The following is a 27085-nucleotide window of genomic DNA, read 5'->3' as shown; positions in this document are numbered from 1 at the left end:
TGTCTACGGCATCAGCCTGGCTGCGGCCCCTTGGGCCTGCTGTCTGGGTTCAGCTGTGTTCTGTCCACGGCCCTGGCAGTGACACAGCTTGTCTCGTCCCCTCCCTGCAGAGCAAGTGACGGAGATCGTGACTGAGGTTGAGCCTGTGACTGCAACGCCGGACGAGCGGATCATGGAGCTGGTTCTGGGAAAGCTGGCCGCCACCCCCAGCGACTCCAGCTCAGTGCCAAAGTACGTCCCAGCATGACATTCGGCCTGGCTTCATGGGCAAAGGCGTGTGGCAGCTAATCCGTTTCAGAGGGAGAGCCTGACGAGAGGGGATGGTTTACTTCTTATGGGAAACGCATGTGCATGGGGAGCAGCAGGAATGTCCTGGAGCTCAGGGAGTTAATAGTGCAGCCTCTGTGAAAATAGGTTAAAAAATCTTATTGTAGTAAAATACACATAGTATAAAATTTATCATCTTAGCCATTTTTAAGTGTATGGTTCAGTGGTTTCAAATACATTCACATCTTTGTGCAACCTTCCATTCATCTCCAGAATTTTTTCATCTTCCCCAAGATGAAACTCCATCCTTATGAAATACTAACTCCCCATCACCCCTCTCCAGCCCCTGGCACCCACTATTCTGCTTTCTGTCTCTGCGAAGACCTTACAGGAGGTACTCATGTCTCTCAAGAACTCATATAAATGGATCACACGTGTTTGTCCTTTTGTGACTGGTTTATTTCACTTAGCGTAATGCCCTCGAGGTCCATCCATGTTGGAGCAGGTATTGGAGTGTCCGTCTGGTTTAAGTCAGAATACTACTCCATCATGCGGGAGGACCACACTTGGTTCATCCACTCCTCCACCAGCTGATACTTGTGTCCAACAAGGCTGCTATGATAGAACAGTTTGTATCTGAACTTCTGTAAATATTCTGCATTTCTCTTCTTTTTATGAATGAGGAAAATGTTTATATTTTAGTTATTATTCTTACTAATTTTTTGCCCTGAAGTTGAATAAGCCTGTGACAGTTTTTCAGGTCCTTTTTGGAGTGCGTTCTTCAGTGTCATAGTATGCCTGGTCCTAGACAGTCCAGGAAGCTGTGCAAAAACAGAACACAGCAGAGCAGTATCAGAAATGGTGAGCGTGACCTGCTTACTCATGCTCCGTCTTATTGCCCAGAGGATTTCTGTAACTTACTGTTAGAAGCACATTTAGTAGGGAGAAGAAGTTTGAAAAATCAGGTTCAGGGAAGATATGAAACAGGGTAGGGGCAAGTGAAGAGAGTAGAAGAGATGGGATCACTCTGGCCAAGGCACTAATTGAGCTCCAGGCTTCTGGTGACCAGAGTTAATGCTGAGGGAGATGAGTGGCTGGTGTGGAAAAGCTGACTGATGCCACTGCACATTCAGGGTGTCTCCCTTCCAGAGACATGCAGGGTATCTCCCTTATCCAGAAGCCCCAAAGCTGGGGACACCTGAGCACAGCGCTCCCTCCAGCATCGAGCTAGGAAGATTCGACAGGCGCTCTTTCCAGGATGACTGTAACCTTGAACTTTTCTCCCCGACCCTGCCTCCCGCCCGCCTCACCAACCTGTGTGTCTCTCCCGCAGGTTCCCACATCACCAGAGCGGTACCATCACCCTCAAGAGGAGCCTGATCCTCTCAAGCCGGCATGGCATCCGGCGGAAGGTGGTGCGGCAGCTGGGCGAGCACAGGCGGGTATACCAGTGCAGCATCTGCAGCAAGGTCTTCCAGAACAGCAGCAACCTGAGCAGGCACGTGCGCTCGCACGGTGAGTCCCGGGGGCCAGGCAGGGGCCAGGCAGGTCCCAGGTGGGCACCGTGGCCGGTGCGCCTGGAGAAGTGACGCGCTTGTCACTGGCTCGTCCTTAGGCGACAAGCTGTTTAAATGCGAGGAATGTGCCAAGTTGTTCAGCCGCAAGGAGAGCCTGAAGCAGCACGTCTCGTACAAGCACAGCAGGAACGAGGTGGGTGACTGGAGAGTCCCAGGCGAGGGGAGTGGGGACAGGGAGCTGGAGTGGCTGAGGTAGGCCAGGGCCTGGCGGGGTGCTGCCGGGGATCAGGGAGGAGCCGGAGGCCAACGTGGGCACTGAGGTCACCTGGATGCTTCTCTTTCCAGGGCAGTGGGTCAGCCAGGCACGGTTCGTGTTTCTAAGCTGGGCGGGAGGGTAGCAGAGGGAGGGGCTGTGAGACACACGACATTGCTGGAGCAGCTCCCTTGAGGAGAGGGTGTTCCAGCCGCCCCACTACTGCCCCCCCCCCAGGTCGACAGCGAGTACAGGTACCGGTGTGGCACCTGCGAGAAGACCTTCCGCATCCAGAGCGCGCTGGAGTTTCACAACTGCCGCACAGGTGAGCGGCCCCACCCTGTGTTGAGGCTCAGGTACCTGGCGAGGTAGGAACCAGGTGCTCCAGCGGGGAGTGAAGGTGAACTTAACTGGTAACCTCACCTTTAAGATTCTGCTCCATTTGGTTTGCTTTCAAGCAGCTGTTACTCTAAGACATGCAGATGGAGAGTTCCCATTTAAAAGATAATTTATTTTATTTCCTACTGTTCATCAAAAGCAGCTACATATGGTTGCATTTGCAGCTTCCCTGGTGGAGCTAGTGGTAGAGAATCCTCCTGCCAGTGCAGAAGATGCAGGTTCCATTCACGGGTCGGGAAGATCCCCTGGAGGAGTGCCTGGCAACCCACTCCAGTATTCTTGCTTGGAGAATCCTATGGACAGAGGAGCCTGATGGGCTACAGTCCATGGGGCCACAAAGAGTTGGGCACGATTGAGCGACTGGGCATGCACATGGCTGCATTTGAGACTGGGGAGGTTTCATCCTCACCAAGAATGTTGAGCGACCGTGGAGGGTTTGTTCGGGGATCAAGGGAGAAGTACGTGCAGAGGTGGGGTCACAGCTGGAGGAGTGGGCTTCTGCTTCCTTATCGGTAGGACCATCCTCAACTGTCCACCCTCCTCCCTCCATGGACCCACCTATGTCCAGCAAAGGCCTGGCTGCTTCCTCTCACCCACTGGTTTTGCTCTGAGCCTGCCTCTGTCCCTGGTCTCCACTCATGATCTGGACCTTCGTCTACTTGTGTGTGGCTGAAGCCATGTGCTTAGACCAGCCTGTGGCCAGGATGGGTTTCAGGGCCTAGCCAAGCATCCTGAGCTCAGTATCTCGCCAGCTCACAGCTGGTGAGTGCACGATGTACATAAATCCCTGAGGATGGCCAGGGGATAGCTGTGTGGAGCTCAGCCGGTGGGGGTGGCCTCTGTCTGGTGTCCCGTGGGTGAAGGCTCGCTGCCCCCATTCCCACCCTGGGAGGATGGGCACCGGGGAGGGTCACTGTTGTCTTTTCGGCCCCTCTTCTCGGAATCATGGCACCTGGGCAGGGGGTGGGAGGGGGTACTGGTGGCAGCCAGTTTAGACACTTTCCAAGTTAGTACTTAATTCTGAATCCCCCTTCCTGTTGACCCTCCATGTGGTCCCTGTTCACTCTGTGTCTCTGTGCTGGTTCTTATTAAAGTGCTGGCCAATCCTCATCTTGGCGCATCCTTACCCATCATATCCACCATTGCTGCCCTCCCTGCCAGCACCTGCTCCTGCAGGCTCTGCTCTGTCCCTTTATTTGATTCATGTGCTTGTTCCACTCTGTGGGCTTCTGTTGGAAACCAAGGCTGTTTCCTCCACCCACGGTGGAACTTTTCTGAAGTGGCAGGTGAGTCTTGTCTCACTTGAGCTCAGGCTGCTCTGCAGTGTCAGTCAAGGGGTGAAGTGGACTCGAAATCTTCCAGGTGGATCCATATAATGTGCCCTGCCACCTGCAGTCTGCAGTCCAGTGTGCCCCAAACCTGGGGAAACCCACCAATTTTTGATGCCGTATCAGTCAAATTGTTCACTTAGGATGGCTTTCTTATCCCTCCTTGCTATTCTCTGGAACTATGCATTCACCTGGGAATATCTTTCCCTTTCTCTGTCTTTCACTGTTCTTCCTTTCTCAGATATTTGTAAGGCCTTCTCAGACAACAACTTTGCCTTCTCGCATTTCTTTTTCTTGGGGATGGTTTTGGTCACCACCTCCGGCACAATGTTATAAACTGTCCATTGTTCTATCTACCTATCACTATCTATCTATCTATGTATAGTTCTGTGTATCACTTTATCTACCAGATCTAGTCCATTCAGTCTATTCGTCACCTCCACTGTATAATCATTAGGGATTTGGTTTAGGTCATACCTGAATGGCCTAGTGGTTTTCCCCACTTTCTTCAATTTGAGCCTGAATTTTGCAGTAAGGAGCTGACAGTCTGAGCCACAGTCAACTCCAGGTCTTGTTTTGCTGACTATATGAACAATGCAAAGAAATAGAGAAAAACAATAGAATGGGAAAGACTAGAGATCGCTTTAAGAAAATTGGAGAGATCAAGGGAACATTTCATGCAAAGATGGGCACAATAAAGGACAAAAACAGCAAGAACCTAACAGGAGCAGAAGATACGAAGAAGAGGTGGCAAGAATACACAGAAGAACTATACAAAAAAGGTTTTAACGACCCAGATAACCACGATGGTGTGATCACTTACCTACATCCAGACATCCTGGAATGTGAAGTCAAGTGGGCCTTAGGAAGCATCACTGCGAACAAAGCTAGTAGAGGTGATGGAATTCCAGCGGAGCTATTTCAAATCTTAAAAGATGATGCTGTGAAAATGCTGGACTCAATATGTCAACAAATCTGGAAAACTCAGCAGTGGCCACAGGACTGGAAAAGGTCAGTTTTCATTCCAATCCCAAAGAAGGGCAATGCCAAAGAATGTTCAAACTACCACACAATTGCACTCATTTCACATGCCAGCAAGATTATGCTCAAAATCCTTCCAGCGAGGCTTAAACAGTATGTGAACCGAGAACTTCCAGATGTTCAAGCTGGATTTAGAAAAGGCAGAGGAACCAGAGATGAAATTGCCAACATCCACTGGGTCATGGAAAAATCAAGGGAGTTCCAAAAAAAATCTACTTCTGCTTCATTGACTAAGCTAAAGCCTTGACTGTGTGGATCACAACAAACTGAAGAATATTCTTAATAAGATGGGAATACCAGACCATCTTACCTGTCTCTTGTGAAACCGGTATGCAGGACAAGAAGCAACAGTTAGAACCGGACATGGAACCACAGAGGGAAAGGTGTACGTTAAAGCTGTATACTGTCACCTTGCATATTTAACTTATATGCAGAGTACATCATGTGAAATGCCGGCCTGGATGAAGCAAAAGCTGGAATCAAGATTGCCGGGAGAAATATCAATAACCTCAGATATGAAGATGTTAACCAGTCTAATGGCAGAAAGTGAAGAGGAATTAAAGAGCCTCTTGATGTAGGTGAAAGAAGAGACTGTAAAAAGCTGGCTTAAAACTTAGCATTCAAAAAAAAAAAACAAAAAAAAAACTTAGCATTCAAAAAATTAAGATCTTGGCATTCAGTCCTGTCACATGACAAATAGTTGGGGAAAACCTGGAAACAGTGTCAGATTTCATTTTCTTGGGCTCCAGAATCTATGCAGATAGTGATTGCAGCCATGAAATTAAAAGACACTTGCTCCTTGGAAGAATAGCTGTGACAAACCTAGACAGTGTATTAAAAAGCAGAGAGATTACTTTGCTTACAAAGGTCCATCTAGTCAAAGCTATGGTTTTTCCAGTAGTCATGTATGGATGTGAGAGTTGGAGTATAGAGAAAGCTGAGCGCTGAAGAATGGATGCTTTCAAACTGTGGTGTTGGAGACGACTCTTGAGAGTCTCTTGGACAGCAAGGAGATCCAACCAGTCATTTCTAAAGGAAATCAGTCCTGAATATTCATTGGAAGAACTGATGCTGAAGCTGAAGCTCCAATGCTTTGGCCACCTGATGTAAAGAACTGACTCACTGGAAGAGACCCTGATGTTGGGAAAGATGAAGGCAGGAGGAGAAGGGGATGACAGAGGATGAGATGGTTGGATGCCATCACCGACTCAATGGACCATGAGTTTGAGCAAACTCTGGGAGATAGTGAAGTACAGGGAAGCCTGGCGTGCTGCAGTTCATAGGGTTGCAAAGAGTGGGACACAGCCTTAGCGACCCAGCAACAGTCAGATGGGCCTCAGCTGACCTTGGTGCCCAGCGGCACGACAGCGCCCCGTGTGGCCATGCTCAGTTCTGCACGCGCGCACTGGGTGGGTGGGTCAGAGTGGAGGGTGACAGCGGTCCTGTTCCAGGTGTTTGATGAGGCTGGCTCAAAGCCAAGGAAGGGAAGTTGTCCTTTTTTCATCTTTATTTCTCTGGACACAAATGAAACAGAATGTACGAAGACAAAGCAGCAGTTGCTACACGTCAGCAGAAAATTCTGTTAAAACAGACGTTTGTGGTTCTTTGTTATATAGAAGTAACAGAGCAGCAGTGGAATGAAGTGTAATTTCTCTGTAATTTCAAACATTAGAAGTTTTGAATGGAAAACAAAGGATAAACTGGGAATTGAGCTGATTTGTGTAATATATATTTGCACCATCATACTTTTGTATGGTACTCACATGAGGGGAATGCGTCTTCCATAGGGTGTTAAGTCAGGGATTTGTGTGAGCTTCGAAATGATGATCTCTTGGGGTTTTCTCAAGGTTTTGCTCAGCGGAGCCTGTCCTGGGTCTGAGGAGGCGTGAGTTTAATTCTTGTAAATGGCCCTCATCTGCTCTCAGCCTTCCTGAGGGAGCTGGAGAAGAGCTGAGGTTCACGTCTAGGCCATCGGGCAAGACAGAGCCACCTGGGCTCCTGTGAAGCCAGCTCCCCGGAAATCCCCCATCCCATCTCCTGCACACCTACCCAGAGCCTGCGTGTGGGGCTGCACTCCCAGGCTTGCAAGCCTTGGAGTTGCCTGTCCTTGAGACCAAAGAAAGAGTCCAGAGACAGAGACATTACCTTACACGTCAGAAACATAGGTTCTGAAGCCACAGCTGCCTCTGCTCCACACACCGCCCCCCCCCATTTATAGGGGAGATTGCCTTCAGGTTGGCTTGTCAGTTACCAGGGAAACCCGCAGCTGGGGCACATCCCGCCCAGCCCCTCAGGTTAACAGCCAGGACCAGCACGGGGGCAGGTGTTCCCTGTTAATGAACTAGCAGGTGGAGTCTTTCTGGCCTAGGGATTAGGACAGTCCCTGGTTGAGGCTGAGGGCAAGCGGTTCATGTGAGTGGAGGTGGGACAGACGCTGGTCACGCAGGAGATGGACAGAGAGCTGGAGGACGGCCGTCCTGCGTGGCCTGACCCCACACCGCGTCATGGGTGTTTGTTCTCAGTTGCTGCATTTTGTCAAAACACCAGTGTAGACCTTGAGGGCAGCAGGATTATGGGTGGGAGAAGATTGTCCTTGAGCGCCTGTCCGGATTCCTGAACTGGTGACACGTGGATGCCATGAGGGGAAATGCCGCCCGAGCTGACAGCCTGGCCTGACAGCTGCTCTGCTCCAGCTGTCACCGGGCAGAGGCGACCTCCTTGGGTTGGGAAAGGCTGGAAGCGGGTCGTCTCCATTAGCTGGGAGGGGCTCGTTAGGGAGAGAAGGAGCTGAAGTCCAAGGGCTGCACTGCACGTTCCATGGCTGTTGGGTTCCATCTGGGGCTCGGGACCAACCTGCCCAGGAGGGAGACTCACCTGTGTGGTTTGGGAGGCCCAGGGTGGGTGCAGCCTCCAGTAGTCTGATGGGGTAGCACTGTAAGGTGGTGGTCACTCACTCAGTTGTGTCTGACTCTTTGAGACTGTGTGGACTGCAGCACGCTGGGCCTTCCTGTCCTTCACTATTTCCCAGGGTTTGCTCAAACTCATGTATACTGAGTCGGTGATGCCATCCAACCATCTCATCCTCTGTCATCCCCTTCTCCACCTGCCCTCAATCTTTCCCAGCATCAGGGTCTTTTCCAGTGAGTCCGCTCTTCACATCAGGTGGCCAAAGTATTGGAGCATGAGCTCCAGCACACTGTAAGGTGTGGCCCTTCACTAAGCAAGATGGCAGACGCCCTTGTCTCTGGTGGTCTTGCTCCTAAGAATCAATGCTAGGGAAATCTAGTTGAAAAAAAAAAAATGTTACCAAGAACTAGTAAATTATCTGCAATATCAAAAATAGTGAAGTAAATTTGTGATACATGAACTGAGTAGAATATTATGTAGTCATTAAAATAAGTCGGAAAATCTTTGCATGCTCAGTGCATGTGCTGTGCACACATGCACAAACTTGTGTACAGGGCATTGTGTGGACACCCCTGGGCCTCACCTGGGCTGCACGTTGGGGTCAGGAGAGAAGTTAACTGCTGAGGCCTGAGCCCCCTGGGGACCCTGGGCAGAGTCTGGAGCTGGTTGGGTTGTAACAGCTGGGGATGCTGCTGGCATCGGGGGCAGGAGAGGCCAGGGATGCTGTTCAGCATGCAGACCATGGGACACCCCCCACCTCCCATCCCCCTCCACCATGATCTGGCTCAAGTGTCTGCAGCGCACAGGCTGAGATTCTGGGGTGGGGGTCCATTGTGAATCAGGATGAGAACCCCAGTCAGAATCATTGTGGAAAATGAAACTTTAACTCTGGGATTGGTGCACTCAGCACACACTGACTGACCACGGAAAGTGGTCAGTGGGCTGTAACCAAGGGCCCAGAAATGAGCACGATGCAGAGCATCCTCTGGCCGTTGCTGTAGAGCGAGAAGCACACTGTCACGCCCACCCACACAGGCGACACAGGACAGGGCTCCTGGGTTGCAGGAGAGCCAGTGGGTAGCGGGGACTCCCTTCTGGGGCTGGTTTAGGTGACAGACCCTGGCAGGTACGCCTTCTGGTAGGAGCAGGGTGGGTATGGGGGTTAGGGGATGACATGAGAGGTGGGAGCAGGGGACAAGTCTGAGAGGAGAGTGCTGGCCGAGGCCCCGAGACCCCCTGGCAGAGGCCAGGTGGGTGGGACCAAGATGGACAGCTAAAGAGAGGCCAGGGCCTCGCAGGTGCCCGGATGGCCCCTCTGCTTACGCTCATGGGGAGCAGATCCTCAGGGCTAGGGGGCTGGGCAGGAGGGCTGAGGGGGTGCCCTGGTTGCCTGGAGGGAGGGAGCAGGGTGGAGACTGTCAGAGGCCCTGGTGGGCAGTTTGGCCAGAGGCTTCATTGGGGGTGGGTATGGAGGGTGTATGTCTCCTAAAGGGGCCCTAGGAACAAGGCAGTCTGTTTACAGGTGGGAGAAATGGGGGATGTCTGTGTGTGATGGGGGAGGAGCCCGTGGAGGGCCAGGTGGGAGGGAAGGGGCAGGTGATAGCTGGGCTCTGGGGGAGCAATGCGGGGCTGAGCCTGGGGTGGGGTGGGAGGCAGCTTGTCCGAGGTGGGGTGGGGGGGAAGCGGTGGTGGGGGCTGCAGTCAGGTTAGGGGGTGAAGGCCCAGGCCTCTTTCCTCGCTAGGAATCCCCAGATGCTGCAGATGTGTGTCCTGGGCTGGGTGTAGCCCTGTCTGCTCTGCACATGGCTCAGGCCTGGCCGGGCGGGGTGTCTTCTCAGTTCAGGGGGCGGGGGCGGTGCCTTTTCCTGGCTCCGCCCTTCCCCTGGGCCTTGTTGCTGGCCCTAGGGGAACGTGCGCTCAGCGTCACGTCCCTAAAAGCTGTTTCCTTTCCCTACCTCCTCGACAGATGACAAGACGTTCCAGTGTGAGATGTGCTTCCGGTTCTTCTCCACCAACAGCAACCTCTCCAAGCACAAGAAAAAGCACGGGGACAAGAAGTTTGCCTGTGAGGTCTGCAACAAGATGTTCTACCGCAAGGACGTCATGCTCGACCACCAGAGGCGGCACCTGGAAGGTGAGCGCACCTGTGGGGATGGGGTGACGCCGCCCTGCCTCTGTGGGTGCCTGCTGTAAGGCGCTGCCTGACAGGAACTGGCTGAGCCTCAGAGGTCCTGCTGGGAACTGTCGCATCACGTGTTAGCGGGAACTGGAGCCGTCCTGAACACTCCACAGGGTGCTGAACATTCCATGGGGCGCGGGAGGATGTTAGGGAAACTGGACTCTTGGTGGGACTGGACGTTTTCAGTCACCCAAAACAGTTTTTCCAAGGAGTTTAATATTGAGGAAATGCTTCCAATATAAGTAGGGAAAAGACAGGGTATGAAATGTCACATGGAGTGTGCTTTCAGCCATGTGGGTGGAACAAAACGTTGCAGGAGGATGCTGTTGGGGCCATGGGTGACTCCCCTTCATCCTCCTCTGTTTGCCGAGGGGCCCTATTCACCCTCGCCAAGTCCGATGGGCCTGGGGCTGCCCTTCGTGTGGTGGGTTCACGAGAGGCCAGCACAAGACAGAGGTGGACTTAAGTGGGGTCAGTAATGGGGTGGGACGTGGCAGGGCAATTGAGGGAAGGAGGTAAGACAGGAAGTGAGGTGTGTGTGCGGGGAACCCCGCAGGGCAGACCTGACGGGAAGGCCAGGGCACCAAAGGGAAGAGGGAAACCCGGGCCCCTGGGCCACAGGTGTGTTCCTGAGCACCCACCTCACCTGGGGCTTTCTCCAAGAACCTGCTCTGACAGACCCTCTTTTTAAGTAGCATTTCAGCTTTAGTGGCCCAGATGTAAAGAATCCACCTGCGATGCGGGAGACCCAGGTTTGATCCCTGTTTGGGGAAGATCCGCTTGGAGGAAGGCATGGCAACCCACTCCAGTATTCTTGCCTGGAGAATCCCCATGGATAGAGGAGCCTGGTGGGCTACAGTCCACGGGTCACAGAGTCCGACATGACTGAGTGACTAAGCACAGCACAATCCTAATTTTTATTCTACAGGTCATTGCTCTCTTGCCAACCGGGCTCTGTAAGCAGCACTCACTGAGTAGAGCACCTTCTTACTAAAAAAAATCACTTTACAAAGAATTACGAATGGAGTATATGCCTGTTGGGGGGAAAAAGTCAGATAACAAAGTTGTACATGAAGTCTGATCACTGCACACAGCTGTGTATGTACATGTGTCATCGTGGCTTTTAATACATGCCTGATCATGTCCTGCCTCACGTTTGCATCCTGCTTTTTACCTGGCCCTTCCTCACCTGGTTCATAAGCTCTACCACTCCCTCTGTGATCTGGGGCTGCTCCAAGGGCCTGGTGTCCACTTAGTGACTGGGTGGCCTTGGGCACGCCCCTGGGCTTGTCTCCTCACCATCTGTGGTGGGGATGACCACTGCGCTGACCCGCTGGCCTGGTTGAACTGGACCCTGATTATCAAGCCCCAGGTGAGCCCCTAAAAGCCTCCATTACCTGGAGAAGTCAGGTGTTTCCTGATTGACAGATGTGTGGGTTGCATTTTACAACTTTTATCTCATGACGTTTTACAGCTGACACAGCTCAGATCGTTTTCCTTGGGAATGAGCGAATACTGTGTGGCTGTTCACGGTCTTCCCCTCTATGTAGAACCGTAAACCACATCCACTTCACACCTGCACGCTTTACCTGCTGGGAACTATTTGTCTCCAGGTCACCCTGCCAGCCATGTTTGAGCCTGGCTCTGTGTTCACATGGTTTATGTAAGAATGCCCCAGAAAGACAGATCAGTGGTTAGTAAGAGACCTTGAGAAGGAACTTCATTCTTGTTTGTATCCGAAAGTTCCTTGTTTCCTGAGAACCTCTCAGTCTGTTTTGATCCCAATTATGAACACTTGGGCTTCTCAGGTAGTGCTAGTGGTAAAGAACCTGCCTGCCAGCGCAGGAGGTGTAAGAAACCAGGGTTTGATCCCTGGATAGGGAAGATTCCCTGGAGGACAGCATGGCAACCCACTCCAGTACTTTTACCTGGAGAATCCCATGGACAGAGGATCCTGGCAGGCTACAGTCCATGGGGTTGAAGAGTCAGACACTGAAGTGACTGAGCACACACACATAAATACTTATGCCTTAAAATTTTTATTATTGTCTTACTGTTTACCTTGATCCTGATTGGGCTGATTTAATGTGAAGTATGAATATTACTATCTTTTTAATAAATATGTCTGCCTACTCGCAGCTGTCTCAAAGAATCCCACCTTTGTCTTGAGCCTTTGGGTTGAGCACAAATGCCTTCCTTACCGGTAACGCATTCTAACTCCTCTACGTTGTAAAACTCTCTGCCCTTGGATTTCCAAGTTTCAGGTGCGGCCGGCGGTACAGAGCATGGGCCTCCTGCCGCATTGCCCGGGCTCCGTCTCCAAGCGGCAGGTGGCGCTAGTGTGTCATGGAGAGTGGCCGTGCTGGCTCCTTGGACCCACCAGTGGGCAGCCCTGACCTCTGCTGGCTGGGCGAGCCTCTGGTGGATGTCGGATGTCAGAGGGACCGGGGCTCCCGCGTGCGGTGCCCACTGACTCTAACTCTCGCAGTCGGGGGTTTCAGGAGTGCGGCGGGTGAAGAGGGAAGACGTGGAGGCCGGCGGCGGCGAGAACCTGGTGCGCTACAGGAAGGAGCCATCTGGATGCCCGGTGTGCGGCAAGGTAACACGGGTCGGTGCGGGACCCGGGACCCAGCTCACCTTTTTCTATGGGAAACCTCAGAGCTCTACCCACTGCACGCAGGGACGGGGTTGGGGAGAAGGTTTAGGGTCGAGTGGATACTCGGGTGTCCTGAGCCACGGGGTCCCCTCACTCGGTGCTCTGGTCATCTGCTCTCTTGCCGTCGTGGTGGGTCTCCAGTGAAGGAGCTCAGCCTTGTCTCCGCTCAGCCACGATTTTCCACTGATGCTGCCAGAGTGCGCATGTTCCATCTCCAGTGCCCGGAGCCGGGCGCATGTGGTGGAGGGGGCCGGACGTTCTAGGTTTACATCTTGGTCAGTGGTGATCCTCCCGCACTGTTTCCATGTGAGACACTGACCCAGCCACAGCCACACACGCCATGCATGTCCATGGATGCTGGTGCCCCAAGTAAGCAAATAAGTGCTGCGGTGTCCGAGCTGGCCGTCAGAGAAGCCTGACTGCTCAGCAGACTCCAAACGTCCAGAGTGCACTGACTATCTGAACAGCCCCGGGCCACGTCCAGCAGGGGCATTGGTCAGCCCTGTGTGGAGCCCTGTCCAGGTGCTGCTGTCCAGGCCATGTCAGCTTACCATGGGAAATGGTGGTGGTCTTTGCGCATGCGCCCCTTGCAGTTGCTCCATCCTTAGACTTGCCTCCCACCATTCGGGAGGCCCAGGCGCTCAGTCCCACAAGCCCACGAGAGCCATGTGGCCCTGGAGCGTCGGTGTACCCTCAGCAGACGCCAGGTCCAGACGGTGGAAAAGTGAAACTCCCAGCCGCCGGCCAGCTGTGATTTGGCCCAGCCTGCTGGCACGTGGCCACATTGCCAGATCTTTTGACCTTTTCAAGAGAAAACGGAAATCCATGTTTTTATGGGAAATTTCCTGATTTTTTTTTCAAACCACAAAGCAAACAGGTCAGCTGGGTGGTGTGGCCCGTGGACCCACGGTGCAGGCCCTAACTCAGTGTGGGTTTAGGGGCTGGAGGGGCAGGGGGAGCTGGTGTAGCAGGATGCACACCTGAGCCCAGGTGTCCAGGCAGGGGTGGGTGAGGCTGCCCTGTGTCCATGTATCCTGCTCATCCTGCCCACTGACCACCGGCTCTGAGGAGTGACAACACCATGTCCCTCCTGTGTCCTTGGGAGACCCTGTGCATGAACCAGCCAGCTATGTGACTCACACTCAGACATGTTTTATTCTGTGAGATGTTCACTGAACACTCACAGAGGGACGCCAGCAACAAAGGAGCCTGAATGTCTCCAGAACTGACTTATTCACTGCCTCCAACCCCTATCTGCCTGGAGAAGACCGTGCCCTGGGTGCTGGGGGACACCCAGGGCCTCTGTCTCTCCCCAGAGGTGCCCGTCTTCATGCTCTGCTGACTCGACTTCCCGCCTGGCCTCCCTGGCCTGTGGTCTCAGGGCTGTCGGCCCCAAGTCACCTGCAGATCTTGAAAGGAAATGTTCCTCGAAAACATTAGCCTCTGTTCCTTGTGAACGGTTTTCCCTTTCATCAGGTTTTGGTCTCTTTCTGAGAACATGGGTGAGCTCTAAGGAGACCTGCTCCTCTGGTTACTTGACCATTAGGGGGAAAGCCATGTGGCCAGAGACTTTCGATCAGTGGGGTTGTGGGGGTGGTCTCTGCAGCCACATCTGGATTAGTATTGATTGGGTGAATGGCTGAGTCCTCACACTCATCACTTTAGACAGGAAATACTGAGAAATTGAGGGAGGTGATAATAATTATGCATGAAATAGGGAACACAAACTGTAACTCTGATATGCACTTTGAGAAAACTGCAGCTGTTTGTGTGATTTGCTCTTCTTGGTAGGCCCCATTCCAGTGAAATATTTGAGTAAAATTGTGAGCAGAGTAGTTTATGGTGAACACTTGAAAACGGTTAGTTCTGTATTATAATGTAAGCCACCAGTTTAAATGGTTAAACGATCATGATTGCAGTACCACGTGATTATTTCTCTCGAACCCTGAGGATTTGTTGCAACTTATATTTGGGGAGGAAACTACTGCATGTTTGTGCCCGATTACATTCTCTCAGTGAGGCCCTCCACGTGTGGTAACAGGTGTCTCCACCCCGCTCTCCGGCCCACAGGTGTTCTCCTGCAGGAGCAACATGAACAAGCACTTGCTGACCCACGGCGACAAGAAGTACACCTGTGAGATCTGCGGGCGCAAGTTCTTCCGTGTGGACGTGCTCAGGGACCACATCCACGTCCACTTCAAGGTGAATCATGTGCCTGGTGCAGCTGTGGGGCGCATGGGGAGGCGTGGCCGAGCCTCAGGGTCTGAGGGATCTTGTTGCTGCTCTCCAGGTGAGCTCTCTTGAGTGTTTGCTGTGTTTCACGCCGACCCAAAGGGCTCACGTTAAAAACCCTCCACGCTAGGTACCTCCTGAGAGAAGACCAGGGGTCAGACCAGGGGCTTTTGCTTCCCTCCCTACCTTTGAGGAACGTGAGATGAGAGCTTGCCAGTGTGCAGGGTAGTGAGGATTTGGGGTCGCTCTGCGGGGAGAAGTGCCGATCCAGGAAAAAGGAAAGAGGGGTAGGTGGTGCTGAGGCCCAAGTGAGGATGGAGAACACGCCCTCCAGGTGCTGCCCGGCTCAGGGACTGTTCCTGGGAGCTCCAGCCCTGATGTGCAGTCATCTGAATGCAAGCAGGACCTGATGGCACCGTCGTCAGGGGGTGGGGTGTCCCAGGTGACCCGAGGACACAGTTTCTGCACCTAGTGTACAGGTCACCGGGTGAAGCTTCTGCCAAGCAGGTTAGAAGCGGAACATGGTGATTGTCTTCCAGGACATCGCGCTGATGGATGACCACCAGAGAGAGGAGTTTATTGGCAAGATTGGGATCTCCTCAGAAGAAAACGATGACCATTCAGACGAAAGTGCAGACTCAGAGCCTCACAAGTACAGCTGCAAAAGGTGTCAGGTAACTGGACCACGGCTGCCGAGTGCATGGGGTAGCGGGGGTGCTGGTGCACAGAGGCTCAGGCACGAGTGGGGGCCCTCACAGACATCCTGGAGGGCACCCCAGGGCTCGTTGCTTCTCAGGGATGATGGTTGTGGGTCTTATCACCATTACAGGGACCACTGTCTCAGAACCAGTCTGGTCCACACATGCCTGTGTGGCTGACCAGCGTGGACCTGTGTTGTGAAGGTGGGCACAGGCCGGGGCTTCTCTCCTTGGCTGTGCCCTCACACACAGCAGAGGGCCTTGCTTAGAGGCTGGCGGGGGCGGGGCAGTTTCCATATTCAGCAATTTGTTGTACAAATGGTCGACCCTGTGGTTTCACGAAGTAGGTCCCTGTGTTCTTGCTGGGCACCCGCACCTGGCCCTGCCCTTGTCAGGACCTTTGGGCATGGGGGAGAGATGGGGTTGGTTGTGTGTAGAGAGGAGTTCTAGAAGCTGCCTTGGCAGGGTGGGGGACGGGACCTGCTGTAAGAGTTACAGGAGGACCTGGGGCCCGCCTCTTATGGCCCCCCCCCCCCCCACCGGTTCGCGGTTTTGCCGGGCACTGGCCCTGCTCCTTGGAGTTCCGCTCTGCTGCGTGGAGGCGGGTTCTCCCCTGTGCCCGGGGCGCCTGCGTGGAGGCGGCGCATCGTTAGCCGTGGGGATGGGCTGCGTGCGCAGGTAAACAGCGTGTGCGTCTGCAGCTCACCTTCGGCCGCGGGAAGGAGTACCTGAAGCACATCATGGAGGTGCACAAGGAGAAGGGCTATGGCTGCAGCATCTGCCACCGGCGCTTCGCCCTGAAGGCCACCTACCATGCCCACATGGTCATCCACCGCGAGAACCTGCCCGACCCCAACGTGCAGAAGTGAGGACCCTGGGCCTGTAGGGTGGTGCGGAGAGAGGGCTGGCTTCCCGCAGAGGGGTGGTGAGCGCAGAGCAAGCTGTCTCCTCGGAGAGCCTTGGGCCAGCCTGGAGGATGCGCTGGCGTCGCTCCTTCCATGGTCATCAGCCCTCTCCGAGCTCGCACAGTCTCCGGGACCCACAGCACAGTGAGCGGCATTGCAGACCGGCCTACATATGACCAGAGACCCTTTTCCCTAGAGTGATTAGGTTTTGTGAAGGTCAGCCCCCACATCTGGCTACAGCCAGTAATCAACACCGTGTGTCTGAGTGAGTCAGGCTACAGCCTCTTTTAGAGCCGAGTCCTCCGGTGGGGCTGTGCCCTGGCAACCTGAACATCAGTGATGTGTTCTGTCGATGCTGAGGCCGGAGCTCTGGGTACCCCCGTGGCTGTGGGAGAGCATCAGTCCCAGCTCTCTCCTTGGCGTCAGGGTGTGTCCTCGTGGCCTTCCCTCTGCACCTGTCTCTGTGTCCCTGCTTGAAAGGACACCAGTTACTGGGTTAGGGCCCGTCCAGTGATATCATCTTTGAGGACCTCTGCAGAGACCCCCATCTCCAGGCTCAGCCACGTTCCAAGGTGCAGAGTCAGGATGTCAGCATGTGAACTTCGAAGGGGACAACTCAGCCCAGATGGAGGCTAAAGTCTCCGGTCCCTTGTCACCCCCATAGCACTTTTTTTTTTTTTAACCCCACCTGCTGATAAAGGTGCTTATGCAAGTGCACTCTGCTGGTCCGCCAAGGCTGCGTGCCATCCTGAGCCTGTGTCTGCTTTCAGGTACATCCACCCCTGCGAGATCTGCGGGCGGATCTTCAACAGCATCGGGAACCTGGAGCGGCACAAACTGATCCACACAGGTAGCCAGACCTGGGAGGACGCGGTGCCGAGTGGGCCAGGCCCCTCCGCGTGCTTCCTGCCCCGGGGGTTCATCCTCGTCTCTCAGCTGGTCTTTCTCCATCCATACTTGCTGCTCCTCCCAGCTCAGCCCCTCCTTGCCCAGTCCCCCTCTGGGTCCTCGAAGAGGCTGAGGAAGGAGAGCTCAGGGGTCAGGGCTCCAGCTGCAAGGGGTGGATGGGGTTGTGGGGGGGAATGTGCTTCTTCCCCGCGCTGCCCTTATGCAGTGACCTTGGGTCAAGATTCCCTGCGGTGACAGCCTGCCGTGTTTGCTTGTAGGTGTGAAAAGCCACGCCTGTGAGCAGTGTGGGAAGTCCTTTGCCAGGAAGGACATGCTGAAGGAGCATATGCGTGTCCATGACAACATCCGGGAGTACCTGTGTGCAGAGTGTGGGAAAGGTGAGGGCAGGTGGGGGCCGGGGTGGGGCGGTCACCCAGACCTGGGTCATCTACTCAAGAAAGAAGACCTGGAGTATTTAACTGCAGGTCAAGAAGGAAAATCAGTCCAAAGGCGGGGGATAAAACCAAGGCATACGTAAGCTGTTTTAAGAGCAGGGAGATAGTGCAGCATGACTGTGTGATGTATAGAATACCCTCAGAATCGCCACGTGGCCCCAGTGAAGGTGCAGAACCCTCAGCTGCTTACAAGGACTAGCTGTGTATTAAGACTGACTTTCTGTGGCTGGTGATAACGATGACTTTTATTTTAATCAGGTGAAATTAGTTACATGAACCTGTTAGTAAACTATCTCATATAGCTAAGTATAATCAGATAGAAAGAGATAATCCCAGTCTGTGGTAAAATTTTAACCCATTTCTGTTTAAAAACAAAACTGTGAGGAAGGCTTGGAGCTGTGGATCTTTGGTGGTTTCAGGCGGCTGCCAGTGCTGTGTGTGGCGGAAGAGCAGTGGGCCACCCTCCTTCAGATACAGGACAAATCAAGTTTGTCTTCATTTAAAAGTTTGTCTTGATGCCATTAGCATCTTTTTAAAATTTAATATTTCATTAAGTTTTTATTTTTCCTTGATTTTTAAAATTAAACAGGAAAGTATAAAGCAAACACAAATGTTTGCTACTCACTACTCACTGGATCAACCCCTATTAGTCTCGTAAAATAAGTTTGCATGTAGAAGACTTAAAGAGTTAACTAGAGAGCAGAAAGTGAGAAGTTCCTCACCCCAGGCAGGTCCAGTCCCCTCCCCAGAGGCGACAGTTTCTTGTCTGTTCTCCAGAGTAACCATGTGCAGCAATGTAGATGGTTCTATTGAAAAAGTAACACAAGCCACTAACCAAAAAAAGTTTATTTTTAAATAACACGAATGGTTATGCAAAATAGTTTTTCCCGCCTCAGACCTCAGTTACGTGCTTCAAAAGCAGCATGTAAATGTTGCACACAGACATTTCTAGAAGTTTCTACCTGTGTCTTAGTCCTGGCCATAGTGGGTGGAGCCCCAGCCCCATCTTTGCCCCAGCTCTTCAGCCCCATTCCCACCGGGCTGGAGGGGAGAGGTGTGCCTGAACCCTGAGTGCTGCTTGGTGGGCCTGGCTGGATGGGGAGGTACTGGGGTCTGTTCTCCCATCTTGTATTGCATACGTTTCCTTGGGATGGGCATGGGCATGGGGAGGGTGGTGTGTGGGGTGGGCATGGGTGCTCGGGGTGGAGTGGGGCTGGGCATGGGCACATGAGGTGGGGCATGGGGGCAGGGAAGGACATGGAGGCAAGGTGAGTCATGGAACCTCTGGGCAGGGCATGGGCATTGAGCGCAGGGGGTGAGCGGGATGTGGGGGGCAGGGCAGGGCATGGGCACTGGGGCAGAGTGTGGGGTGTGGCATGGGCGGCTCCCGAGGTGGGGCTCCAACCCGCTCTGTCCCACAGGCATGAAGACCAAGCACGCGCTGCGCCACCACATGAAGCTGCACAAGGGCATCAAGGAATACGAATGCAGAGAGTGCCACCGCAAGTTTGCGCAGAAGGTCAACATGCTCAAGCACTATAAGCGGCACACGGGTGAGTCCGCGGTGCTCTGGCGTAGAGGGACCAGCCCACTAGTGAGAAACAGCTCTGCAGAGCCGCCCCTGCTCCGCAGGGTCTCTAGCTCCCGACAGGCCCCAGCTCTCTGGTCGAGCTTTAGGAAGCTGGATAAGCAGCCGGTTTCCCAGAAGCTCCCCCATCCCTGCAACAAGCCCCCTGCGTCCTCCCAAACACACGGGGTCCTGGTTACCGCCCTCAATGCCTTCAGTGCCCTTCCCTCCCACTCAGCCAGGAGAAACCATCAGACAAAGACCTGGTTTGTGTGTGTACATTGATCATCATGTCATCTGGACAGGAAACTGGACCACCTTAAGTGTCTATCAGGGCAGAGGCTGAATTGTGGTGTGTCCACCTTAAAGGATAGTGCATCCTTACAAGTAATGAGATATGCATGTTAACCTTCATCCACGACGAGCTCATTTCTTATAAATGGTTGTCTATGGGTAAACGTGTATAAGACAGAATCAGATCGACAGCAGAATAAGAGACGGTCCTCCCTGGGTGGTGGAGCTGTGTGTGAAGTTTATAGCAGGAGTATGTGGTTGGTTCGTGTCCTCTCTAAAATGGACTTGAGTCTTGCCACTGCCTGGCCCAGCTTATCTGTGCCCATCTCTCTCACTGCCCCCAGGGCCAGCCAGGCCACCACACAGGTCTGCTTTGGGTCCCCTGGAGTGCCAGCCCCCAGGGCACTGGGCTTTCACAAAAGCATGCCATTCTCCTTTTCCTGGGAAGTCCATCCGTTTCTTGCTTCCCCTTTTCCGGGAAGCACTCACACCCTGGGACTGGGTCCTGCGCCTCCTTGGGGGTCTCACAACACTCCACCCACTGGGGTGTAGTGGCCTCTGTCCCTCTCGCCTCCAGGAGCCACGTGAACATGGGGTCCTGAGTACCAGGGGCCCAGCAAATAGAGGACCGAGATAAGCAGACCTTGAAAGTCACTTGCCTTGCTTTACATCTGGGGGAAATGTTTATTTAAGAGGCAGAGGGCCCACCTTTTTGTCAGCTCGGGGAGTGCGGCAGTCTGATGGCTCGATGCTTCCTTACCAGGTTGCAGGCGGGCAGGGTGACCACCCCAGACCGAGTCACTGATCTGAGCACTCAGACACCTGCGGTAGGATGGTTTTCAAGCCTCAGTTTGCTGGTTGAGTGGGGGAATGAAGGCTTACTGTCTATCGTCTCTGGGTAACTTACCAGCCCCCACAGTCTTTACAAATACAGAAACGTGTCATGGACAAGACCGATGCTGTGTACGGTTAAAGCACTCATGAATCGTGAAATTAAATGTGCCTTTTCCTGCAGGGATTAAAGATTTCATGTGCGAACTGTGCGGAAAAACATTCAGTGAGAGAAACACGATGGAGACGCACAAGCTCATCCACACGGGTGAGCCGGGGGACCTGGGGGCCGGCTGGCCGGCTGCCGAGGTCTCTGCTGGGGCTGTCTGGGTGTGTGGGGTGTGCATAGCTTGGTCTGCTGGGGCCGTCTGGGTGTGTGGGGTGTGCATAGCTTGGCTGTGAGGCTCTGTGTGGACTTTTTCAGAATATTTGGCACTATTGTGCCTTAATAGTGGCCCCTTGCCCCTTAAAATTCAGCCACAAAACCTTCAAATATTCATGCTCAAATTGTCAGACGTTGATTGAAGCAGCCCTGGGTGGGAGGAGGCCCCGCTGCCCGTTCCGAGGCCTGACCGTGGGGTGGGTGACTGGGTCCACGACCTAGAGGCTGACCCCCTCCCCACCCACGCTCGTCTCTTCCTCCCCGTGCGCGTGGGCAGTGGGCAAGCAGTGGACGTGCTCCGTGTGCGACAAGAAGTACGTCACTGAGTACATGCTGCAGAAGCACGTGCAGCTCACCCACGACAAGGTGGAGGCGCAGAGCTGCCAGCTGTGTGGGACCAAGGTGTCCACCAGGGCCTCCATGAGCAGACACATGCGGCGCAAGCACCCCGAGGTGAGCAGGCGCCAGGGCTGGCTGCCCTCTCCCGCGCCCCCTCCCCAGTGCGGGCCCGGCGCCTCTGTCCTCCGCCCCCTGGCTTCCCCCACTCAGAGACCCTACCGCGCAGGGTCACCACCCCTGTCCTCCCAGCCCTGGGATTCCCGGAGGCAGGGCCTGGGTCCGATGCTCCCCTCTGCCTGCGGTAGGAGGCACCAAATGAATGAGTGAACAGAAGAGCCCCAAATGGGTTTTTTGCTGAAGTAATAAACTGCACCCTCCCTGGAATTACAGCAGGACAGGGGTGCTACCCTCTCTCTCCCCCATTCCTCCCTTTAGAGTAGCTAAAAAATGTGCAGAACCAGGGCTCCACATGGTATTGGGGGCTGATTAAAAGTGGCCCTGAGGACTGAGACAGAGAAAGTGGATCGAGAAAGGTAGGTAGACCCTGACACCCAGAATCTGGTGCTAAAGGCAGGTCCAGGGCATTGAATAAGTCATTGTGTTTGAAAAAGCAGTAAGCTGAAAACAAAACTAGAGGCTTTATAAGCACAAACGCAGGGAAAATTTTGAACAAATGATTTGACTAAGTAAGCAACATAACATTTAGAATTTCTGTGGGTCAAGAGAACACGCAAAGGGAAAACTGAAAAGTGTCAGTATCATTAACAGATACTGGCTCTTAGTAGTAACGATAGTACGCCTTCCACGAGAATAACGGAGAACCCACTGTGTCCGAGGAGAGGAGATTCACAAAAGGAAATACATGTGGTTGAGACACAAGAGAAAGCCTTTAACAGTAGAAGGTGCCATCCTTCCTCCACTGAATTACGGGAGGTTCTGGGATTCAAAATGACTGGAATTGCACCCAGCCGTTGCATGTCCTCCTGAAGGTAGTATGACCATCTCCCCAGTGTTTTAATAAATGACTATTTGGACCCCTGAGTGTCCAGTAAGAGGAATGCCACTATGTCAGTGGTAGTTCAGTGATGTGCGTGACTGTAACGTATTTGCAGACAGTTCTGAGTAAGATTGTGAACGCTCATTGTAAGAAAGCAGTATACACCTTGCATAGACTACAGGTATACCCTCAACGTGTCATTCACATTGTGTATTTACAGGATACTCACCTGTGTAACATAAACCAGGTGGTGAAACAAGAAAGGGTGAAAGCATTGCACTGTGTCTTCTGGCACTGAAGTTTTGGTTATTTCTTATCTTTATATTTTTCTCTATTTCAAATAATTGCCTCAGATGAACATGGGTTACTTTTGCAATTATAAAAGCACCTTCTGCTTCATTTGACTGATTAGTTCGTCTTTTTCTCCCATCACCTCGCTGTGCTCTCCACAACCTGTGCAGGTCCCTGACCCGTGGACCCCAAGCTCTTTCCACTTAGCACGAGGAGCTGGGATTCCACCCGCTTCGCTCCCCTCACTCCAGCCTTTTTCACCTAGTGGCCTGCCAACGTCTCCACCTAGAAAAACAAAGTCGGGAGCAGGAGCCTGATGTGCAGCATCCATCCGGCTGCCCAGTGTCAGTGGGGCCCCCTCTAGGTCTTGGGGCCCAGGGCAGGCACTGCAGGCTCCCCCAGGGACTCATGGTGGGTGGGAGCAAGTGATTTCTCGGCATGTGGGTGTCTGTAGCTCCATGCACTAACTGTGCACGGCGGTTTTTGCCCATGGCAGGTGTGATGCGTGCTGCTGGGTGCAGGGGCCTTGCGGACACGGAGCGGCTCAGCAGACGTTTTCCTCTGGTTAACGATCGCTTGCCTCATCGGTCCATCTGCACGGCCACCTCTTGGCACCTCTTCCTCTCAAGCCCACCATGCTGGGCTGCTCAGTGCTCTGGAGGGGACCCCAGCAGGCTCGGGCTCCTCTGGAGGGGCTCTGTTCTCAGTCCCTTCTGTCTCAGGCACTTTTAGCCTCTCTCCCCTGGGCTGCTTTCCTTGGATCCTTTGATGATTCTCTGTTGTTTCCTTCTGTGTGTTCAGACAAATAGTTAAGTGCCTGCGGGGGTGAGCGCTGGTGACCAGCTGGACCAGGTGTGCCCCGTCCTCTTGGACCTGACGATCTAGGGTGGTAGATGGAAGGAGGAGAAGGATGCAGACACGTCACACAGAGGAGAGCAGAGGGAATGGAGGGAACGTCCCCAGACTGCAGGAGTGAGGCAGGGGAGGCTCTGCTGCGGTGCGGGCACCGCCCGCGGCCAGGCTGTGCAGGTGTGCAGAGCGTGAGTGCTCCACAGTGGTACGGGGCACAGACTCAGGCGTGGGGGTCTGGTGAAGGCTGGCCAACGTGTTAGGGTGTTAAGCATAAACTGCTTTCACATATTCAGGATCTTTCAGAATTGATGCCATTTTGTGACTTCCACTTACGGTCTTTCCCTCTGCTTTGAATGAATGTTAACTTTGAGAAAAATTCAAATACAAAAAGTACTTTTCACGTGTGGTTTAATCTCCTAACTAGAGTAAAGTCAACAAGTGCTTCTGTGGTGGTCCTCTGTGGCTTCCGGATGATGTGGCTAGGACATTGGTGGTGTCGTTGGTGATGATGGAGGTGGTGGTGGCAGTGATGGGGTAGTGATGGTGACAGAGATGGAGGTGGTCGTGGTGACAGTGGTGGAGGTGGTGTGATGGGTGAGAACAGTCAGTAGCTTCCAGCTGCTCTGACTCAGCTTTGCAGCCTCAGTCACACTTGGGTCCCCACCACCACGTCAGCGTTTCTGTGAAACACACATGACCGCCTCGCTGTCCATCCTCTTAGAGGATGCCCTGTCCTGGATGGTCTTGGATCCTAAGCCCAGAAATACAATGGTCTATCATCTTTCTTAAATAAGCCACAAGCATGATATATAGCCTATAATTTTGTTCTTAATTTTATTAATTTTTTTTTTGAGCAAAAATGGAAAGATGCTTGCAGAGCCATTTGACTGCAGAGCCATTTGGACAGACTTCTGTGGGTTCCCTGGTTGCGTTCAGTTTTTGCACGGCCACCTCCATCCCTTAGCGACTGCCCGTCACAGCCTCCCTCCCCAGGTATCCTACACGCACCACCTGTGACTTGTTCACCTAAGTGACCACAGTCACCTGTGTAGCCAGCGTCAGCGGGGTGTGGACCAGGTTCGGGGTGAGGGAGTGTTAACCTTGAGCATGTTTCCTGGTGTGAGGGTCTGCCTGCTGGGGACGGGCCCGCATGGCTCACGGGGGCTGTGGGTGGGGGGCGCAGGTAGGAAAGTAAGGTGTGTTACGTGTACACATCTCACTCGTGGTAACTCCGTGTAGGATGGGTTTGCTGTACTGTATCTTACCCTGCTCTGCTGTTAGTGAGAGATACTGAGATTGAATACTTGCTGAGAGAGTGGACAGCGTGGACAGGAAGGGAGGCAGGGCCTTCACCTGGGGCAGTGGACAGCACGATGGCACACGGATGGGTGAGGTGACTCCCCCGTGTGTGGGAACGCGGCGGACACTTGAGGAGAGGGGACTTGGGAGGAGGGAAGGAGAGCCGGGCAGGACTCTGGATCCCAGACTTCTGAGAGCTGAGCAGGGCTGGTGGGCACGCGGGGGCCTGTGAGGGGGACGGCCCCGCGGCCCTGCCCTGGGCTGGCCTTCAGGCACCGTGTTCTGGACTCACGGCCTCGCACCCACCCTAGGTCCTGGCCGTGAGGATTGACGATCTGGACCACCTCCCGGAGACCACCACCATCGACGCCTCCTCCATTGGCATCGTGCAGGTGAGCACAGAGCGTGGGGCGGGGTGTCTCACCCGAGGAGCCCGGCAGGTGTCAGGAGCAGCCCTTGGGGGAGCCCCCACGTGTACACTCATTTCTCTCTGTTTTCTTAGTTGGTCGTCACCCCAGGAGCCTTCTAGTTTCTGTGAACATCTCTAGAATTTCAGTTTTCTGAAAACAGATGTGTGTCTTTTTAGAGAATAGATTGTTTATTAAGACTGAGTTCCCCAGAGAAAACAGTAAAGTATGTGTGTGTGCGTGCATGCACGTGCAGAGAGAATTAGATTTATTTTGAGGAGTTGGCTCAGTTGTGGGTCTGGCAGGTCCAGAATCTGCAGGGAGGGCCGGAGGCTGGACACCCAGGCAGAGCTGATGCTGGAGGCAGAATTCCCTCGTCTTCCGGGAATTTTGTCTGCTCTCAAGGCCTTCACCTGATTGGTCCAGGCCCACCCGCATTTCAGAAGGTGCTGTTTTACTCAACACCTACTGGCTTCAGTGTTAATCACATCTGAAAAACACCTTCAGGACAGCATCTGGACTGGTGTTTGACCACACAATTGGGCACCCCAACCCCAACCTAGCAAAGAGGATGGTTTAGTTAACCATCACAAGTGTCTTCCAGAAAAGCTTAGTGTGATTAGACTGTTATAAACAAAATAACCTTAAACGTATTAGGTGAACTTACTTTCCAAAGGTATTTGTAGTCAGTACCTTTATATAAAGGTTTTCTCTTGTTTTGAAGGGAACATTTCATGCTCAGTTATTTTAAAATCACATCTACCCCTCTCTGTTTTGCAGCAGAGCTTTGAGCGCAGTGCTCAGCGGCTGGGCTGTACTGAACAGCCAGGCCCCAGAGGCCCAGGACCACATCCACCCCTAACATGGGCAGCCCCTCGTGGCCATGTCCTGGCAGGCCTCCTTGCGGTCTGTCTGCCACTGGGTGGGACCACACCTCATGGGATGGCACCGAAGACAGGAGGGGTGGTGGGTGACTGGGACGGAGAACCTTGCTGGCCACCACTGCCCAGTGGCCTCTGTGATCCTGGGCTGGGCCAGCTTTGGGTCAGCAGGAGGGAAAGAAGTATGCTGGGCATCCATCTGGGGTCACCATTACTGCGGGGCCCTATTTGCTGTCCCTAAAAACCATGACCACACGATTCTTGCAGTCAGACTCATCTTGATCCAAGATTATGCCCACAGTGAACTTGTGTCAGCGTGGGGCAGAGAGCCTGATGTGAAAGCCTTTGCAGCCTCAGGCAGAGCTCAACAGGGCTGAAACGGGGGCTCAAAACCTCTGTTTTCAGAGATATTTCTATTTCAGCACAAAGTATGACTTTTATCCAACTTCTCTCACTTTAAAGAAAAGCAGCAGAGACCAGCAGGAACTTGCTCCCATCCTTAGATGTGCACATTAGCAGATGGGCCTGGTCACCTGGTTTCTGGGGATGGTGCCAGGCTGCCTCAGGGACACGACGCACTGACCTGTCAGTGTCTCACCTTCTGCTCGTGCAGCCTGAGCTGAGTCTGGAGCAGGAGGAGCTGGCTGAAGGGAAGCACGTGAAAGCCACCAGGAGAGCTCCCAAGAGGAAGCAGAAGCCGGAGGAGGAGGCCGGGGCCACGGGGCCTGAGGACGCTGCCTTCAGCGAGTTCTCGGAGAAAGAGGGCACGTTCTCGGGCGGAGTCGGGGATGAGACGGACTCAGCTGTGCAGAGCATCCAGCAGGTGACGGTTGTGCAGAGTCCGGGCTGGGTGTGGGGGACTGGCTTGTGACCCTTACCCCCACGGGGACTTGGACCCTGACCACCATCAGTCTGTGCCCTGTTTGCCCGTGAATGTTTCCCAGTGCAGACCCAGAGGTCACCGCCAGTGTGGTGAAAAACAGCCGTACCCCCATGGTTGGGAACTGGCTGGGACCAGTTTGGGGAGGTTCTCACGGGCCTGTGTGCTGGTCAGGCAGGGGGACCCGACCCTGCACAGCAGGGCGTGTGTCCAGCCGCTGCTTTTAGCCAGAACTTCCCCTTTGCTGACCCTTCCCTGCTTGGGTTTCGAGGCCCCCAGCTCTCTGTCTGCATGTGTTGGACGCCGCACCTCTCTTGAGTGGCCCTGGCCATCCTGGTTG

At 53.6% G+C, this 27085-nt stretch overlaps 1 protein-coding gene across 7 annotated transcripts in view; it reads left to right on the top strand.

Moving 5' to 3' along the window:
* The window catches only part of PRDM15 (PR/SET domain 15), a 58539-nt gene that overhangs the window by 27663 nt on the left and 3791 nt on the right, over window positions 1–27085 (top strand). For all 7 annotated transcript variants that reach the window (XR_014078030.1, XR_014078029.1, XR_014078031.1 and 4 more), the window contains exons 8-23: window positions 111–231; window positions 1601–1782; window positions 1883–1977; window positions 2275–2362; window positions 9679–9846; window positions 12393–12490; window positions 14618–14749; window positions 15319–15453; window positions 16179–16342; window positions 17153–17232; window positions 17549–17668; window positions 19147–19278; window positions 20602–20685; window positions 21077–21252; window positions 24889–24969; window positions 26479–26688. Coding sequence is in view for 4 of the 7 variants with exons in the window: in XM_081574176.1 (XP_081430302.1) it covers window positions 111–231; window positions 1601–1782; window positions 1883–1977; window positions 2275–2362; window positions 9679–9846; window positions 12393–12490; window positions 14618–14749; window positions 15319–15453; window positions 16179–16342; window positions 17153–17232; window positions 17549–17668; window positions 19147–19278; window positions 20602–20685; window positions 21077–21252; window positions 24889–24969; window positions 26479–26688 (2066 nt within the window). In the remaining 3 variants the exon portion in view is untranslated. The remainder of the gene's footprint in view (window positions 1–110; window positions 232–1600; window positions 1783–1882; window positions 1978–2274; window positions 2363–9678; window positions 9847–12392; window positions 12491–14617; window positions 14750–15318; window positions 15454–16178; window positions 16343–17152; window positions 17233–17548; window positions 17669–19146; window positions 19279–20601; window positions 20686–21076; window positions 21253–24888; window positions 24970–26478; window positions 26689–27085) is intronic.

This window comes from Giraffa tippelskirchi, chromosome 2 (assembly GCF_054371585.1).
Source record: "Giraffa tippelskirchi isolate mGirTip1 chromosome 2, T2T-mGirTip1v1.2.pri, whole genome shotgun sequence".
Taxonomy (NCBI): domain Eukaryota; kingdom Metazoa; phylum Chordata; class Mammalia; order Artiodactyla; family Giraffidae; genus Giraffa; species Giraffa tippelskirchi.
This window is presented reverse-complemented; position numbering and strand designations above follow the sequence as displayed.